The sequence below is a fragment of the Budorcas taxicolor genome, chromosome 21 (genome assembly GCF_023091745.1).
Source record: "Budorcas taxicolor isolate Tak-1 chromosome 21, Takin1.1, whole genome shotgun sequence".
NCBI classification, from domain to species: Eukaryota; Metazoa; Chordata; class Mammalia; order Artiodactyla; family Bovidae; genus Budorcas; species Budorcas taxicolor.
This window is the reverse complement of record NC_068930.1, coordinates 53,149,111-53,167,888: the sequence shown is the minus strand read 5'-3', so window position 1 is coordinate 53,167,888 and position 18,778 is coordinate 53,149,111. Positions and strand designations below refer to the sequence as shown.

At 38.8% G+C, this 18,778-nt stretch overlaps 1 protein-coding gene across 1 annotated transcript; it reads left to right on the top strand.

The window, feature by feature from the left end:
- Positions 1–416: 416 nt before the first annotated feature.
- Positions 417–18,778, top strand: FBXO33 (F-box protein 33). The gene is made up of 4 exons (XM_052659954.1): positions 417–1,119; positions 14,587–14,697; positions 15,413–16,098; positions 17,933–18,778. The coding sequence occupies exons 1-4, from the start codon at positions 518–520 to the stop codon at positions 18,202–18,204; spliced, it is 1,671 nt and encodes a 556-aa protein (XP_052515914.1). The 5' UTR covers positions 417–517; the 3' UTR covers positions 18,205–18,778.

The window sequence follows — 18,778 nt, the reverse complement described above, 5'->3', positions numbered from 1 at the left end:
GCCAGAGCCCCCAAGTTAACCGACTTGCAGACTTGACTGGACTGAGTGGTCTCTGAGAGACGGGAGAGGGCGCCCATCTGCCGGGATCACCAGCGCTTCCCGCCCCGCCCCACCGGCCTACGTGCGTCAGGAATCACGTGCCTCGTCTCCCTTCCCTACCGGCAAGCGGGCGCTCCCTTCTTCCGGAAGTCGCGCCCGGTCACGCCCAGTCTCCTCCCACCACCGGTGACGTCAAACTCAGCTCCTACCACTGCTGTGCCTCCGCCTCCAGGCGCGGGGAGGGCTCCCGGTTCCTTAAAATAAATCCTGCCGCTTCCGGGCTCATAACCAGTACAAGGGAGGGTTTTGAAGTTGCGGAGAGCGCAGGCCTCGGACGCGCGTGAGTAAAGTTTGACAGGCCAGAGGCTGGCCATCTGGAGGCCACCCCCGCATAGGCCTTTCCCCCTCTCCGCAACTTGTGCCGCACTTGGTTCCGCCGAGACCCACGACGGTTCCGCCCCCTTCTTCCTTGTCATTGATGTTGTTGTTCTTGTCAGTGCGGCAGCCCCGACCACCGGGAGCCCGAACCCGAGCCGGGGCCGCCCGGGTGGCGCGGTGGCGGCGGCTGCGGCTGCAGCAGCTGCGACGGCTGCGGGGGCTGCTCCGGGGACTGCGGGGGCGGCCGGGGACCGGCAGCCGGCGGCGGGGCCGAATGGCTCTGTGCGGGCAGGCGGCAGGCGCCGCGTCGCTGCCTAGCGAGCTGATCGTGCACATCTTCTCCTTCCTGTCCGCGTCTGACCGGCTCCGGGCCTCGGCCTCCTGCTCGCACTGGCGCGAGTGCCTCTTCTATCCGGCTCTCTGGCCCCAGCTCCGCGTCTGCCTCCGCGTCTCGCCCGCGGAGCAGCCACGGCTCGAATTCCTCATGCGCAAGTGCGGCTGGTTCGTGCGAGAGCTGCGTGTTGAATTCGCCGCGGAGAACTACCTGAGCGGCGGCGGCGGCCCGGGCGATGGAGGCAGCGCGGACGCCGGGACTGGCGGGGACGAAGTCGAAGCCCTGCAGCTCTCAGCCCGTTGGCTGGAAGTGCTGCGCACCTACTTAGAGCTGGTCCTGTGCGTGCTCGTCAGCATCCGGAACAACAGGTAGGCTCTTCGCAGCCCCTCCATTCCTCCTCCTCCCCACCCCCACCCCCGCCTCCACTTCCCGGGGCTCAGGGTCGTCTCCTTCCTCTCACCTCGAAATAGATTCAGTGTGGAAACGCCCCGCCCGCTTCAGCGTTGCTTTTTTCAGTGACTAGGGGTGTCAGTTCTAATCCGGCGATTTGCTTGAGGCGGGAGGACATAACAGGACTCATCCTAATACTTTATAAACAGTGATGGACTTGGTGTTTATCAGACAGCACTCCTGGCGCCTTCCAGGCACTGTCTCATTCATCCTTACGGCAGCAGTGGGATGGAGTTGACAGGCGCGGTCATTCATTTTACAGATGAGAGCTGAAGCTTGGAGGGTGAGGCCTGAGAATGAGTCTGGGGAGAAACAAAACTAATTTGTGTTTTTGTTGTTGTTTTATTCTGAACCTATCAGATCAAAATAGTTCGTGGTGGCAGAGGGAGTAGGTATGCCACAGGTTTCGCATCGGTTCGAGACTCTCCCGGCAAAAAAAGAAATCTTTGACAGCCATTTTCTTACCGGTAATGGCTTTAACTAGGCCAGGCACAAAGAGTAGGAGGAATTTTTTTTTTTTTTAAGGGATCGGGGTACTGCCCGATCATCAGGATTAGAAGGTCCCTCCCTTTTGCACCTCCAGACTCAACTTGTCCCCAGTGATTCACCTAAAAGTAGCACCATACAGCTTGGTGTTTGCGTGTGTTGGGGGAACTGGCCAGTGTCTGCAAAGAGTAAGCCCAAACTGTCCTGATTTTGCATCAAGACTTTACTGTAAATCTGGGGCTAGCTTCCTGTGTTCTGGCCCGTCGTCCTAATCGGTCTTTTCCATTTATCTGTCGCCCTCTCCAGGATCCTATTAACGTAGATTTTCTCTATCTGGACATTCTAACGAAGCTTAAAATTAAACTGTGAGGTAGAGGAAAGTTCATAAGTTCAAAAAAGGAACAACTTAGGTAGCAGTAGTAGTTTAGCAGTTTGCAAGTAGTTTCACATTCAGGATCTTATTTGATCCTTTCAGCCGAACCTGTGAGTTAGGACAGCTGCTATTATCCCTGCTTTATAGAAAGGAAACTGAAACATAACAGGGTCAAATAATTTGCACATTATTTCATACAGCATTGTTTTTCTCTGACAGCAGTGTACTTCCTTTTGCTGTAAATACATTATGTTGAACAGGATGGAGTGAATGAAGGTCCTGGTTATGCTAAGTGAGATGGATATATCTGTATTCCTAATTCTCTGAATCACAAGGGTGGAAAATAAGCATTAGCTGCAAGTTGTATCTGGAGCATGGCTGCATCATCCCAGTATGCTGTGTATTTTCCTAGCTTTTCACACCAAGCCATTTTATTTCCTCACTTTGCTTTTATGTGGCAAAAGAGGCCGTTTAAGGCCATAAGTTGGTCTTGATCATGTTGGAGACTTTCTGTCAGAGTTGGATGTGTGGCTGGAGGCCCAGCTGACCCAGAGATTAGAGTCAGTAGTGAGCACTTACTACTGATGATTCAATGGAGGGTAGAAGTGGGGTGGCTTCTTTATAGAAAGGAAACTGAAACGTAACAGGGTCAAGTAATTTGCCAGTATCAGTTAGATTTTTCTTGAGATTAGATAGCAGTTCTGAGCAGTCATTTAAAAATGCATGTCTTTTGTCCAAGTAAGAACCCACTTTACAAAGTTTTTATCTAGTTCCTTTTAACTGATTGGTTGGTTGGACAGGTAAAGGCAAAATAGTAATATATCACATCTTCCCTTTGTTGTTTAATTTTTCTCCGGCTCCCTTCCTCACCCCTGTCAATTTTTATTTTTTTAGCTGTGTGTGTTGAGGTAAAGTTGACAAATAAAAGTGAACCTACCTCTTCTTTAGCATCTCAATCTACTTGTCTGTAAGACTGCTCTCTAAATAATCTTTATATATTTGGAAAGAAAGTCTCAGCTTTATTTTTGAAAATATTTTGAGATACTCTACTAATATGGGAAGTACTAATAAGGATGTTAAAAATTTAAGTGAAACTAATTTTCTTTAGAGAAATTTGAAGATGTTTTAAACCAAGATGTTTATTTGATAACTCTGATAAAGCCTATTCTTATTTCCTTCATAATCACTTAAACATCAAACTCAGGCTCAATGAAGAATGACTCAAATGCTTTAGTGTTTAGTGTTCTTTGATTTTCTAAAACCATAAAATTCAGTAATTAATGAGAAAAATCAATATTTGACATTGTTCTTTACATTTCCAAGGTAAATGTTACAATGCTCTTGCCTTATGATTTCTACCATTTTTTAGGTAGAAGAAGAGGATATGAACCTACCAAGTCACAAACTTTATGCTTCCTCCTTTATGTTGAATTTCATACAATTCAAACTTTTATTTTGCTGTGTTTCAGTTATTTTCTTGTCTCTGAGTTAAAGAACTAAAACCATAACCTTGAATTGTGGGAACTTTTCAAGGGTACTGTTCTGAGATAATAATTGGCATTTTGTTTTGCTTAATTCCTGGGTATGCACATGTAATCTCAGTGATTGTAGCCACCTTACCAATTTCTTAGGTGTTTGGGACAACTGATGAGTATCAAAGAGGTACAGAAATGCCTCTCATAGTTCACTTCTCCAGAGGAGGCTAGGATACCTGCCTTCTTTATCAACAGTCAGAACGTAAATAAAAAATTAGTATTCAAAATACTAAAAAAGAAAAAAATAAGTACACATTCAACTGTATTGTAAGTTAAATCGGCTGAATTTCTTCTATAGGAAATTGTACTTAGAAGTTCAAAACAACAAATAAAAATATGCATTTTTAGATTTTAACCCGGCTGTCAAGTTGAGTACTACCTATTAAAATGCTGTTTTTCATACTCCTTAGGAAAAATGAGACTTCAGGGACAATAAGATTTATGATAATAGCTAATAGACTCAGTCAATAAAAATACTTATTCTTAATCAGTAAGCATAGGTACATTGTCAACATATGATTTATACTTTCCTGGACTATATAAATATTTTGCCTTTTAAGGCTATATAAATATGAGCCTTTTTGGATGAAATATTAATTGAGGGCAGTACTTTTCTAAAAGATGCAAGCCAGAGAGACTTTGTACAAGAGTGATTTTCTTGTTAAAATCTAACTACATGGGCTGGGGGGGAGGTTCAAGAGGGAAGGGACATATGTATATTTATGGCTGATTCACATTGATTTATGGCAGAAACTAACACAATATTGTAAAGCAGTTATCCTCCAATTTAAAAAAAATCTATCTAGATTGACCAGTTTTTTGACTGTGCCTGCTTATATACCCTCCCAGTAGTAGAACATTTATCAATAATTCTTAGATGGGGTCTGCTGACTTGGCACGTGCAGTCACAGAGAATCTTATCTTAATATTTTTTTCAACATCAGTATGCCAAGACCCAGCAATTGATAAGGCAATCTAAAAATACATCTTAAAATAGATTAAAAATTCTTTGGACATTTCCTATTACTATCCAAGAAGGTAGGAAATTCTTGAAGGTATTATCTCCAGCAACCCTGAGCCTTATTTTTCTTGAAATATTTTTCCCATCACAGAGCAATAAATACATGCAATAATAATATTTCACTTTTGAGAGCTAACTTTTCTTACTTGTTTTAAAACGCCCATTTGGAGAATATGTGTATTAAAATATACTGGGACTCTGACCAGTCCTTGCTGCCCAAGAGATAGTTGCTTTTAGAGAAGAGATACCTTACCTAACAGACTCCTCACCTTAAAACTGACAGATTAAAGTGACTCCGTGGGGATAGCTTCAAGGTCATGGAGCAGAAAGGAGACTAACCTGATGAAGAAACTAATCTCCTTGGAGAGCTGCTGAGAGGAATTAGGGCTCTCTCTAGTCCATAGGCAGAGAAGGCAATGGCATCCCACTCCAGTACTCTTGCCTGGAAAATCCCATGGGTGGAGGAGCCTGGTAGGCTGCAGTCCATGGGGTCGTTGAGGGTCAGACACAACTGAGTGACTTCACTTTCACTTTTCACTTTCATGGCAGTGGAGAAGGAAATGGCAACCCACTCCAGTGTTCTTGCCTGGAGAATCCCAGGGACCCGGGGGAGCCTGGTGGGCTGCCAGCTATGCGGTCGCACAGAGTCAGACACGACTGAAGTGACTTAGCAGCAGCAGCTAGTCAATAGGTATATTCTTCCAGTTACTGAGAACTGAAGATAGAGGATGGGAGATAAAACTCAACAAAAAGGTCATCAAAGTAAAATACTTTCCCTGTGTTACAAGAAGTGACTGAGCAGCTTTTGAGTGAAGGGATTAAGTGATCTCCATTTTAATATTTTAGTTCTGAGGCAGCCTTGGAAGAGCTCACCCAAGTTGTTGAATTTATAGCTGATTTAAGATGATAATTGTTAAAATATGGGGTTTTTTTCCCCCTCCAAATATTGAGAGTATACTATGTGCCAAGCAATGAAGACAAACTCCCTGTTCCCGTGGATTCGACATTCCAGAGGGAAGAGATAGGCAGAAGAAAGTAAACAAATAAAAGAAAGATTATTTCGATTGAGAAAGTAAAAGAGGGCTATGTAATAGTGACTAGGTGGCAACTTGAGATAGATTGGTGAGGGAAAAACCTTCTCTATAAAGGACATTTAAGCTGCTACATGAATAACAAGTCACCCATCTAAAGATTTGAGCAAACAGCATTCCAAGCAGAAAAAAAGAGTAAGCACCAAGGCTTTAGGCCAGCCAAATTTTTGGCTTCTTGCAACAGTAGGAAAGAAAGAAAGGCAGGACCATGTGAAGGGTGAGAGCAGTGTCACAGTGAGCTCTTAAGTATAGAAGGAGGACGGAATGGTGTTTTTTTATGAGAACTTGTGGAATAAAGTTTGGACTATATTCTAAGAATAGAAGTTACTGAAAAAATGTTAAGGGCAAGCATAAGGTGATCTAATTTGCATTTTAAGGCAATCATTCTGGTTACTGTGTAATGAATGAATAATCCTCATAAGAGGTGATGATAGCCTAGAGTATGATGAAAGAAAAGATTTTTTTTTTAAGTGGATGGATATGGAATATATATGTTTGGAAGTCGAGCCAAGAAGACATGCTACTAGGATGTAGAGGAAAGGAAGAATCATTTTTTTTTTTTACCATCTGTCTTTAAAACTCACTCAGTTTTCTTTCTTTCTTTCTTCCTTAGTACTGTTAAAATTGCCTTATAATAATATGTTAAATAACACTTTTAAATGTCAGTTTTATTTAAATAAACCTTTTTTAATTTTGTAACCCCTGGGATTTGAGGATGATGGTAATTCAATAAGTGGGGGCTTCCCTGGTGGCTCAGTGGTAAAGAATCCTCCTGCCAATGCAGGAGATGCATGTTTGGTCCCTGGGTCGGGAATATCTCCTGGAGAAGAAAATGGCAACCCACTCGAGTACTCTTGCTTGGAAAATCCCATGGACATAGAGGGCCTGGCAGGCTACAGTCCACGGGGTCACAAAGAGTTGGACACAACTTAGCGACTAAGCAACTACAACAGTTCAGTAAGTGAATTCATAAAGCAAATTCTGGAAAATTGCTTTTAGTTAATGGATCCTATGAAAGTTGATAAGGAATACTACCATAGGCCTATGACTTAGTTGTAGAATCTCTAAAGCTGTACCAATAGCCACATATAGCTAATCAAATTTTAAATTATTTGGATAAAATTAAAGATTTGGTTTGCTATACTAGACACATTTCAAGTGCTCCTTATGTGGCTGGTGACTACCATTTTGGACACCATAGAACAGAGCATTTCCATCATGGCAGGAAGTTCTGTTAGTCAGCATTTCTCTAAAATATTTGTCTTCTTTGTTTGATTTTGCTGTGGTCATTTATTAACATTTTTGAGAGGAGTAAATATGTTACTAAAAAGTATTATGTAAATGCAGACACATTTGATATCAAACATGAACTAAGAAGATAAGAATTGGTCTGAAAAAATTCATGCAATGATATAGATTAGCTTATTAGGTTAGAAAAGGAAAAAATTGCATTTTGTGACCTCCTGTACATCATTGAGAAAGACTTAACCTTGTTAATAATTGCATCTTTTTAAAGAATCAAGTTTGTATGTAGTCTCCTTTTTCATAGTTAATTAGACTTAGCTGTATTAACTCTAATTTAAGGTTATACTAAATAATCCAAAGAAATCTCAGAGAAAAATGAAGAGTTTTCAGTACTCTGCAGTTAGACCTTGGGGAGTATTTCTTAAGCTCACAGATGGTTAATATTGTTTTCAAAGAATTGCCCAACTAACGCACTGAATCTGTATGTATAGGTTTTTATAATAAGGCTATCAAAAATTGTGTTGATTGTTTGATTCATAGGGAAATTTTTACCCTAAGAAGAAACTAAGATCACTCTTTTCAGTGAAAAATTGTGTGTGGTTGTTTAATTTCTTTTTAAAAATTTTTTATTGATGTATAGTTGATTTAGAATATTATTATTAGCTTTCAGGTATTCAGCAAAGTGATTCACTTACATATTTTTTTTTCAGATTAATTTCATGCCCCTAATTTATCCCTCTCCATCCTCCTTTTCTGCTTTTGTAGCCATAAATTTGTTTTCTATGTGAGTTTGTTTCTGTTTTCTATATAGATATATTTGTATTATTTTTTAGATTTCACAAATGAGTGACCATTTTTTGAATTGATTGGTTTTTCTGATGTTGAGTTATGTGAACTGTTTGTATATTTTGGAGAGTAACCCCTTTGTCAGTCACATCATTTATGAATATTTTCTCCCATTCCATAGATTATCTTTTTAATTTTTATTTCTTTTTAATAGGTGGAAAATTGCTTTACAAAGTTGTGTTGGTTTCTGCCATCCAACAATGCACATGAGCCACTATTATTCATATATCACGTCCCTCCCCTTCCCCTGTCCCACCCCTCTTGGTCATCACAGAGGCCAGGCTGGGCTCCCTGTGTTACATAGCAACTTCTCACCAGCTCTCTTTTATACATGGTAGCATATATATGTTGATGCTGCTTTCTTAATTCGTCCCTCTGTCCTTCCCCTACTGTGTCCACAATTCCATTTTCTGGGTCTCCATTCCTTCCCTGCAAATAAGTTCATCAGTTTCATTTTTCTAGATTCCGTATATATGCATTAATATACGATACTTGTTTTTCTCTTTCTGACTTACTCTGTATGATGGTGGTAGTTTACTTGCTAAGTTGTGTCCAACTCTCGCCATCCTGTAGACTGTAGCCTGCCAGGCTCCTCTATCCATGGGATTTCCCAGGGAAGAGTGCTGAAGCGGGTTACCATTTCCTTCTCCAGGGGATCTTCCCAAGCCAGTGATTGAACCCATGGACCCACGTCTCCTGCATTGCAGGCAGACTCTTTTACCGCTGAGCCACCAGGGAAGCCCTCACTCTGTATAACAGGCTCTAGGTTCATCCACTTCACTAGAACTGATTCAGATTTGTTCTTTTTTATGCCTGAGTAATACTCCATTGTGTATATGTCCTGCATCTTCTTTATCCATTCATCTGTCATTGGACATCTAGGTTGCTTCCATATCCTAGCTATTGTAAATAGTGCTTCTATGGACATTGGGGTACATGTGTTTTTTTCAGTTACGGCTTTCTTAGGGTATACACCCAATAGTGGGATTGTGGGGTCATATGGTAGTTTTATTCCTAGTTTTTAAAGGAGTCTCCATGTTGTTTTCCATAGTAGCTGTATCAATTTACATTCCCACCAACAGTGCTAGAACGTTCCCATTTCTCCAAATCCTCTCCAGCGTTTATTGTTTGTAGATTTTTTGATGATGGCCATATTTCTTTTGCCTTAGGAGACATAGCTAAGAAAGTATTGCTACAGTTTATGTCTGAGAATGTTTTGCTTATGATCCCATCTAAAAGTTTTATGGTGTTATGTCTTATACTTCAGTCTTTAAATCATTTGGGATTTATTTTTATGTACGGTGTGAGGGAGTGTTCTGACTTCAGTTTACATGTAGCTGTCCATTTTGCTCAAGACCACTTATTGAAGAGACTGTCTTTTCTCCATTGTATCACTATATTTTTCTCTCCATTGTCTTAGATTAATGTCCATAAAAATTTTAGGATAATTTGTTCCAGTTCTGTGAAAAGTGTCATGAGTATTTTGATAATTGTTGTTCTTGTTGTGTGTTTAATTTTGTCAAGTGGAACTAATGTATAGCATAACCACATTTATTTAAGAAATTGAAAGCATGGCTTGTCTTTAACCAGTGCTCTGCTCATATAGGCCTTACATAAATTAAAACCAATTTGTCGAATTTCCCCAAAAACTTCCTGGCCTTCCTCATTGCAATCACTTGGATTTTTTTTCTCCTCCTTCACTTTCCTGTTTCATGTAAACCCATTACTCCTTGAAATTTGCTTAAGTCTGACCCACATATAAACTGTAGGTTTAAATTGGTAAGACTAAGTGAAAAGAAGCAGCAAGTATTATGTTGGTGCAAACATAATTGTGGTTTTGGACCATGAATTTTAAATCATTATAACTAGACTCAGACACATCTTTATTAATCAAAATAGGAACCATTACAATCAACACGTCTTTGACAATGAGAAATAAATTTGTTTATTCCTATAGCATAAAAATCCATGCTTCTGGGATTTAGGGAACTCTTGGAAAGCATTTTCTGCCTTCTGCTGGTTGTGGAAGCATTTTCCCTACAAAAAGTTGTTGAGCTACTTGAAGAAGTGGTAGTTACTTGGCTAGAGGTCAGATGAATTGGCAGATGAGGCAAAACTTCATAACCCAGTTCATTCAACTTTTAAAGCATTTGTTGTACAACATGTGGTCAGGCATTGTCATGGAAAACAATTGGGATCAGACTGGCAGCCGACCACCAAACAGTACCAAACAGTGAGCATGACCTTTTTTGGTGCAAATTTGGCTTTGGGAAGTGCTTTGCAGCTTCTCCGTCCAGCCACTGAGCTGGTCATTGGCCAGTTGTCCTATAAAAGCCACTTTTCGTCACATGTCACGATCAGATCAAGAAGTGGTTCCTTCTTGTGTAAAAAAAAGAGAGAAGATGACATTTCAAAAACAATTTTTTTTTTAAATTTTCAGTCAGCTCAGTCAGCTTATGTAGCTTTTTCACCTTTCCAGTTTGCTTCAAATGCCAAACAACTGTAGAATGGTTGACAGTGAGTTCTTCAGCAACTCCTCATATAGTTGTAAGAGGATCAGCTTTGATGATTGCTCTCAATTGGTCATCATCATTCCAATGGCCAGCCACTATGCTCCTCATCTTCAGGGCTCTGGTCTCCTTTGCAAAACTTCGTGAACCGAGACTGTACTGTATGTTGATTATCAATTCCTGGGCCAAGTGCATTGTTGATATTGTGAGTTGTCTCCACTGCTTCATGACCCATTTTAAACCCAAATAAGAAAATTTCTCGAATTCACTTTTTGTCTACATTTCTGTAGTCTAAATATAAAATACACAGCAAATAATTAGTCATAAGCAAAATACATAAAGCGAATAAACTAATGTATGACATAACCACATTTATTTAAGAATGCATTGGAATATCAAATGGCAAAATTCAGCAATGCAAAACTGCTATTACTTTTGCACCAATCTCATAGTACTCTGCATAAGGCTTCTTCCTTTCGTTTGCTCCAAATCACTGGTCTTATCACTGTTAACACTAAGTCAGGTAAATCAGTTCTTCTGTCCAGGAACTTGTCTTGTGTACTCTTCTGTTACATCTCTGAAATGGGCAAGGAAAAGGAAGGAAACTGGGGCCACACTTGAGCCATCTTTTAACCTGGTTAGTTATTCAGATGTTGCTGGTAACTTCCAAAAAGAATCTCATTCTTAGAAACCTCAAAAAATCAACTTTGGTTCAAGGCAAAGGAGAAAGGCACTCACCTGAGGCAAAAAAAACTTTGATCTGTAGCTTAGATCCACCTTCGCAAGCCACACACCTTCTCCATACCAAAGTCCTAGTAGAGTTACCACCGTGGTCATGGGGCTGGGTGAGCCCCAGTCATGTTGCCAGTACTTGCAGAGAGCTGAGGAGTATTTGTGTTCTTGATAGTTTGAAATCCTAAACTAGTTTTCCTAGAAAAACAGCAGTATTCAGCGACCGTTTATCTTTACTGAAGTATTTGAAAGGAAATGCAGTATATAGATGTCATTCATTTTATACTACACACTTCAGTATAAAATTCTGAAAATTATGGACCTATATATACCTTTAGGACTTCCCAGCCGGCACTAATGGTAAAGAACCCACCTGCCAGTGCAGGTAGGTGTGAGATGCAGGTTCAGTCCCTGAGTTGGGAAGATCCCCTGGAGGAGGGCACAACAACCCACTCCAGTATTCTTGCCTGGAAAATCCCCATGTACAGAGGAGCCTGGCAGGCTGCAGTCCATAGTGTTGCACAGAGTCGGACATGGCTGAAGCGACTGAGCACGCAGTACATGTAACCAAAATAACATTAATACACTTAACAAAACTGTCAGTAATTCTTCAGTCTCTCCTGATTTTTTAATTAGCCTTTTTAAAATAAAACCTTTATTTCCACGCCAAGAATCTAAACTCATGTACCTTTGTAACTTAACCACAGTAACTTTTCCTGTAACTGACACAGTACATATCTGATAGTTGAATGAGTAGAGAGTAGGAGAGCAGTCTGTAGCCTCCGTTTCTAAATTATAAATAACAGTCCGACTTCACTCTGGATCTGGATGATGACTTTGTAAAATAGGATAAAAAATGCAGTTAGTTGAAGAATATTATTAATAATACAATATTATTGCAGAATGTTGAGTTCCCTGTGCTATACAATAGGTCCTTATCGATTATTTTATATATAATATTGTGTGTTTATTAATCTCAAGTTGATAATTTATCCTTACTCTCGACATTTCCCATTTGGTAACCATAAGTTTGTTTTTGAAATCTTAGTCTGTTTCTGTTTTATAAATAAGTTCATTTGTATCATTTTTAATTAGATTCTAATACATATTAGATTTTAATACATATAGTAATAGCATATGATATTTGTCTTTCTGTCTTCATTTAGTATGATAATCTACATCCATCCATGTTGCTGCAAATGGTATTATTTCATTCTTTTTATGGCTGAGTAGTATTCCATTGTATATGTATACTTTGTCTTCTTTATCCATTCATCGGTTGATAAGACATCCAGGTTCCTTCCATGTTTGGCTATTATAAATGGTACTGCAGTGAACACTGGGGTTTGTGTATATCTTGGAAGTATGGTTTTCTCCAGATTATGCCCAGGAGTGGAATTGCTGGATCATATGGTAGCTCTATTTTCTAGTTTTTTAATTAACCTCCATACTGTTCTCCATAGTGGTTGCACCAATTTACATCCCCATCAACAGGTATAGGAGGGTTCCCTTTTCTGCACAGCCTCTCCAGCATTTATTATTTGTAGATTTTTTGATGATGGCTATTCTGACTGGTGTGAGGTGATACATCACTGTAGTTTTGATTTGCATGTTTCTAATAATTAGCAATGTTGAGCATCTTTTCATGTGCTCTTGGCCATCTATAGGTCTTCTTAGGAAAATGTTGAGCTGTATGAGCTATTTGCATGCTTGTGGATTGAATCAATTGCAAATATTTTCTCCCATTCTCTGGATTATCTTTTCATTTTATGATTTCCTTTGCTGTACAAAAACTTTTAAGTTTAATTAAGTCCCATTTATTTTTGTTTTTATTTCCATTACTCTAGGAACTGAATCCAAAAAATATTGCTGCAATTTATGTCCAAGAATGTTCTGCCTATGTTTTCCTCTTGAGTTTTACATTATTTGGTCTTATGTTTAGGCCTTTAATCTGTTTTATTTTTTTATATGGTATTAGAGAATGTTCTAATTGCATTCTTTTACATGTAGCTGTCCATTTTCATTTTTTCCCAGCATCACTTACTGAAGAGACTGTCCATTTATTCATTATATATTCTTGCCTCCTTTGTCATCAGTTAGGTCACCATAGGTGCCTGTGTTTATCTCTGGACTGTCTGTCCTATTTCATTGATCTATATTTACATTTTTGTGCCAGTACCATGCTGTTTTGATTATTATAACTTTGTAGTATAGTCTGAAGTTAGGGAACCTGATTCTTCCAGCTCTGTTCTTCTTTCTCAGGATTTCTTGGCAATTCATGATCATTCTTCAAGCTAAGTTTTAGAATCATCAGACTTTTTAGTGAAACTAAGGTTACTAATTTGGGAAAATATGTCATAATATTAAGAAATTATTTTTCATTTACTTAAATCTTTTTATCACTTTTGTGGGTTATACATTTCTTATTATAGTTATCCCAAACTTCTAGTTACAGATGTAATTCTCTAGTGGTTATGTTAAAAAGGAAACAGCAGACCCAAAATGGAGTCAGTTATGCTAAACCCCATGTCACCAAACTAAGACTTAATACCTAGCACAGCTGTGGTTTTAATCTGCCTCAGGCTTGTAACCTTTAATCAGTTAGCCTGGAATTACCAGGTCAGCATTAGTGAGGCAATCTGCCATATAGTCCCTTCAGTTCCCTTTAGGAGGGTGACTATTGCCTGGAATAGTGCATTATTTACTAATAATTTACTTTTTCTGCTTCCTTTCTACTTTGAAAGCCTTTCCTTTTCTGTATCTCTGCAGAGCTCCTTTCTGTTTCTACATAGGATGATGCCCAATTAACAACTCTTTTAATAAAGCTAATTTGATCTTTAAATTTACTCAGTTGAATTTTTGTTGTTTAACCATTATTATTAGCATTTAAGTATTTTTAATCTTCAGAATTTTACTATTTAGAAAAGTGTGTTTTGTAGCTAAAGTTATTTACAGATTTTTATATATTTTTTTTAAATTAACCTCTTAATGGTAAGCTCTATGTTTGATCACAAAACCGGAGGAGGTTCTCTCTATTTTAGTTAAAGAATATTTCTTACTGAGAAGATATCTCCAGGGCAGTGCCCCACCGCAGAACATTTAATGCACTAAGTTAACTGGTTTGGGAAATTTTAACTGGTTGGGAAGATTTTATATTATAGTTAAAATGTATATGAAAAAATATATATGTGAAACTTAGAGCTTGAATGTTCTTTCATATGTCATTTTGTTATTTATTCATCCCTAAACCTTTAAGGTAGGTATTATTATTACTGATAAAGAGTTGAATTCCAGCAACTTTAAGAAGACTTTTCTTTGAGTTCTGAACTACTTGTTATGCTTCATCTTTAAAGCTTATGCTGTTTTCTCCTATATCGCATTGTTTTTCATTGTATGTTAAAAGCAACCTGAAAGTACTTAGTTGGATTCTAAATGAGTTATTAAGGTAGAAACTTCTGTAGAATATCCCTTCTGCATATGTTTACTTTTAATATTTATATTTTTATGTTAATTATAGACAATCATTTTAAATTACTTTTCTTATAGGAACCTCCAGAAGTTTAGCCTTTTTGGAGACATAAGCGTTCTACAACAGCAAGGAAGTTTGTCAAATACATACCTCAGCAAGGTGGACCCTGATGGCAAAAAAATCAAACAGTAAGTTATATAGTTAATGGAAAGGGACTCTATAATAATAAAAATATTTTTCTGAGAGATTTTAAGATACTGTCCAAAGAGTAATGATATTTTTTTCTGAAAAGAACGTGTACCCTGGAAATGCCTTAACAATGAAATAGTGATCAATACGTACCATTCCAATCTTTAAGACAAAGAATTTGCTGTGTAATTATTGCTATTTAAAATTTAACTTCTCTACTTTACTTTTCTATAACATGAATTGTAAATCATCAGTCTTTTCTTCTCTACTGATATAAAATGCTCCTTTACTTGAAAAACATATTTCTATATGGGTAATATAGTTGGTGATGGACAGGGAGGCCTGGTGTGCTGCGATTCATGGGGTCACAGAGTCGGACACGACTGAGCAACTGAACTGAACTGAATATGTATTATATTTTTATGTGAATTTTAATGATAATTCTACTTGTGGGTCAAATGAGTGTACTCAGTTGCTCAGTCACGTCCAACTCTTTGCAACTGCATGGAATGTAGCTTGCCAGGTTCCTCTTGTCCATGGGATTTCCCAGGCAAGAATACTGGAGTGTTACCATTCCTTTCTCCAGGGGATCTTCCCGACCCAGAATTGAACCCATGTCTCCTGCATTGCAGGTGGATTCTGTGGATTCTTTACCATCTGAGCCACCTAGAGCTAAGTCTTAACAAGATTGTGTGGCATGTGCTTTCCTTACAGAATTCAGCAACTGTTTGAAGAAATACTGAGTAATAGTAGGCAACTGAAATGGCTGTCTTGTGGGTTTATGCTGGAAATAGTAACCCCAACATCACTGTCATCTCTCTCAAACACTATTGCCAACACCATGGAGCACCTGAGTTTACTGGACAACAATATTCCTGGTAACAGCACCCTTATCTCCGCAGCAGAACTGGAGCGATTTGTGAATCTGCGCTCACTTGCCCTGGATTTCTGTGACTTTACAGCTGAGATGGCTAGAGTCTTAACCGATAATAACCATGTGCCTTTGCAGCGACTTTCTCTCCTGGTTCACAATGTTTCCGTGATGCACAAGTCTCTGGACAACATGCCAAATGATGAGCATTGGAAAGCCTTGTCAAGAAAGAGCACCAGCCTTCGGGTCTATATTATGGCTTTTGATATCAAGAGTGAAGATATGTTAAAGATTCTGAAACCCAGTATACCACTAGAGAGGATTCATTTTGACAGCTACATCACTTGTGTTTCAGGAGCTATTGTTGATCTTATATCTAGGCAGTACGACAAGTTCCTCACTCATTTTATATTAATGAATGATGTGATTGACACGTCTGGTTTTCCAGATCTTAGTGACAACCGAAATGAAGATCCGTTGGTTTTATTAGCATGGAGGTGCACAAAGCTCTCTCTTCTGGCAATTCATGGTAGGTAACTTTTGTTTGTTATAGTTTGAATTTGTTATTATAGCTAAAACATTTTATACCAATAAAAAGATAGCACTGACATTTAGACTGTCAAAAACTCTTATAACAAGTTGATATGCAGATTTTTTATACTTTCTAACATGACTGAAGCAACTTAGCATTGTATGCACGCAGAAATGGCAACCCACTCCAGTATTCTTGCCTGGAGAATCCCAGGGACGGAGGAGCCTGGTGGGCTACCATCTATGCAGTCACACAGATTCGGACACAACTAAAGCGACTTAGCAGCACCAGCAACATGTGTATAACATGTATAATATATACCATGTATAACATATACCACTTACAAGTGGAAAGACACAGTTCTACCCTATTTTGTTCCAGCTCCCGTATTACTGTTTTTCTTTCACTGTGTGATTAATAGTATTTCACAAAAATGGCATTTGAAATTATCCAAGAAAACACACATATTCACTTGCAGTAGATACAGTTCTTCTTCTTAGAAACATAACACAGAAGGAAGAAGAAAGTATGATTTCTTCCATGCTCACTGCCTCATCTTCTAGATTCTTAGTATCAACATGTGAATTTGTAAACATTTTTTAAATGATGGTTCTGTTGGTTGAGAAGTGCTCTTTTCTTACTGGCAGGCCTTTCATCTGAATGTGAACTAATTTTTCACTTGGACAGAGTTCCTTTTATAAGTTAGAAGAACATATTACTTCTTTTCTGAAACTTGTAAGATATTTAGAAAATATAAAATCTGCATGAACAACTTAAATTTATTATGTTTCATTATTTCGAAAATTAATCTTTTAGCTGCATTTGAGTGTGGGAGTGTATCTTGCTTTTCAAGTTTTGCTTTATAATTTGGCCAGTCATTGGAAGTAATAGCAAAGAATAGATCACTATTGAAGTTAATAAATTAGGATTTTTTTAATAGGATGAAGAAATAGCAAGATATTTAAAATTAAGTTAATCTTTTTAAAGCTCCTTTTATTTCTTTGACTCTGCTCAGAGGCTTCTGGGATCTTAGTTACCCACCAGATATCGAACCCAGGCCCCAGCAGTGAAAGAGCCGAATCCTAACCATTGGGTCAACAGAGAATTTGCTAAAGCTTTTTTCTCTTATTAAGAAGTAAAACGTTATAACTTTGGACTGTGAAGTACTGTGTGTGTGTGTGTGTGTGTGTTTGTGTGTGTGTGTGTGTGTGCGCACGCGCGTGCGTGTACGTACGCATATATGCATGCACACACAGGGTGCTCAGTCACATCTCAACTCTTTGGGACCCCGTAGACTGTATGCTGCCAGGCTTCTCTGTCCATGGAATTTTCCAGGCAGGAATACTGAAGTGTGTTGCCATTTCCTACTCCAGGGGCTCTTCCTGACCCAGGGATCGAACCTGCGACTCCTGCATTAACACAGCAAATTCTTTACCACTGCACTACCTGAGAAGCACCATAGGAGATGACTTTTCCTAATGAAAAATACCAGCTTACTATGTATGGTTAATCAGAAGCTATAAAATTATACTTTAAATGTCTTCAGTTTTACTAAATGTGCTGATATCAGAATACAGTTACAGCACCTATCTTCACCAGCTGCAGTGATGTTCTTAGAGACAATATCAGACTTCCAGTCTTTTTTTTCTCTGAGCTAAACAATTACTGGGGCTTCCCTGGCAGTGGTAAAGAATCCACAAATCTCAGCATATTTTTAAAGGAAAAGGACCCCAAAGTGGTGAGATGCAAATTTGTGGGAAAGACAGATGTATAAAATAGACAAGATAAAATACAAGGAAATGACAGTGCTTGTCTTTTGCTTACTTTTAAGGGTACACAGTGTGGGCACACAACCTCATAGCCATTGCTCGTCTTCGTGGCTCTGACCTAAAAGTACTTGAAGTCACCGAAGAAAGCATCGATTTTGACCAAGGTGAACTGGCCGACCAGGATGTGGATCCAGTGCATAATCTTATTGAGCAGGTATCCCTGGGCCTCGGTCAGCCTTGGCATGCAGTCATGGACATCGAATCACTCAGTGTCTTCACTGAACCAAATCGTCATTTTTACAGAGAGATGCAGAGCTTCAGCGAAGACACTTAGCTTTTTTTTAACGTACAGTTCCTGTGGTTACATTTGCAAGTAGGGCCCTATTATGTTTGTTTGTTTGTTTTTCCAGTAGTGTGAATTAACCCCTTTGTGCTGTGTTTAATCAGTATTAGCTTTATAGAATTATATGTGTATATTCTACTTCTTGATCAAAGAACATAGTCGGGTATTGGTTTAGAAGTTCAAAGTGACCATGTATAGGGCTTTCACGGTTAATGGACTTGTTACCAGACCTTAAGAATATACAACCGAAGGTTGTCTGAGGTTGCTGGCTAACTATTTTTCACTGAGTTACTCTGCCTTTTGATGTTTTTATTCTTTGTGTGTCAGAGCTCAGGAGCCAAAATATTTTTATACATATATAGATATATATCCATAGCCTGGTGGATTTGTATGCAATGCACTGCATTCATTCATTCGGATAGCATTTCATTGATTTGTATTTGAAATGGAAGAAGGGAGGATACTATGATCCCAAATGAGTCATCTTTAACAGAAAAGCCAAGACTTTAACTTTCATTACATATATAATAGTCAATTATCATCAACTACCACTCTGAATTTTATA

Bases quoted from the DNA above. Each gene is read 5' to 3' on its own strand.
- FBXO33 (XM_052659954.1), top strand. From the start codon at position 518: ATGTTGTTGTTCTTGTCAGTGCGGCAGCCCCGACCACCGGGAGCCCGA. The intron at 1,120-14,586 runs GTAGGCTCTTCG...CTTTTCTTATAG, and splicing joins GTCAGCATCCGGAACAACAG to GAACCTCCAGAAGTTTAGCC. The intron at 16,099-17,932 runs GTAGGTAACTTT...CTTACTTTTAAG, and splicing joins CTCTCTTCTGGCAATTCATG to GGTACACAGTGTGGGCACAC.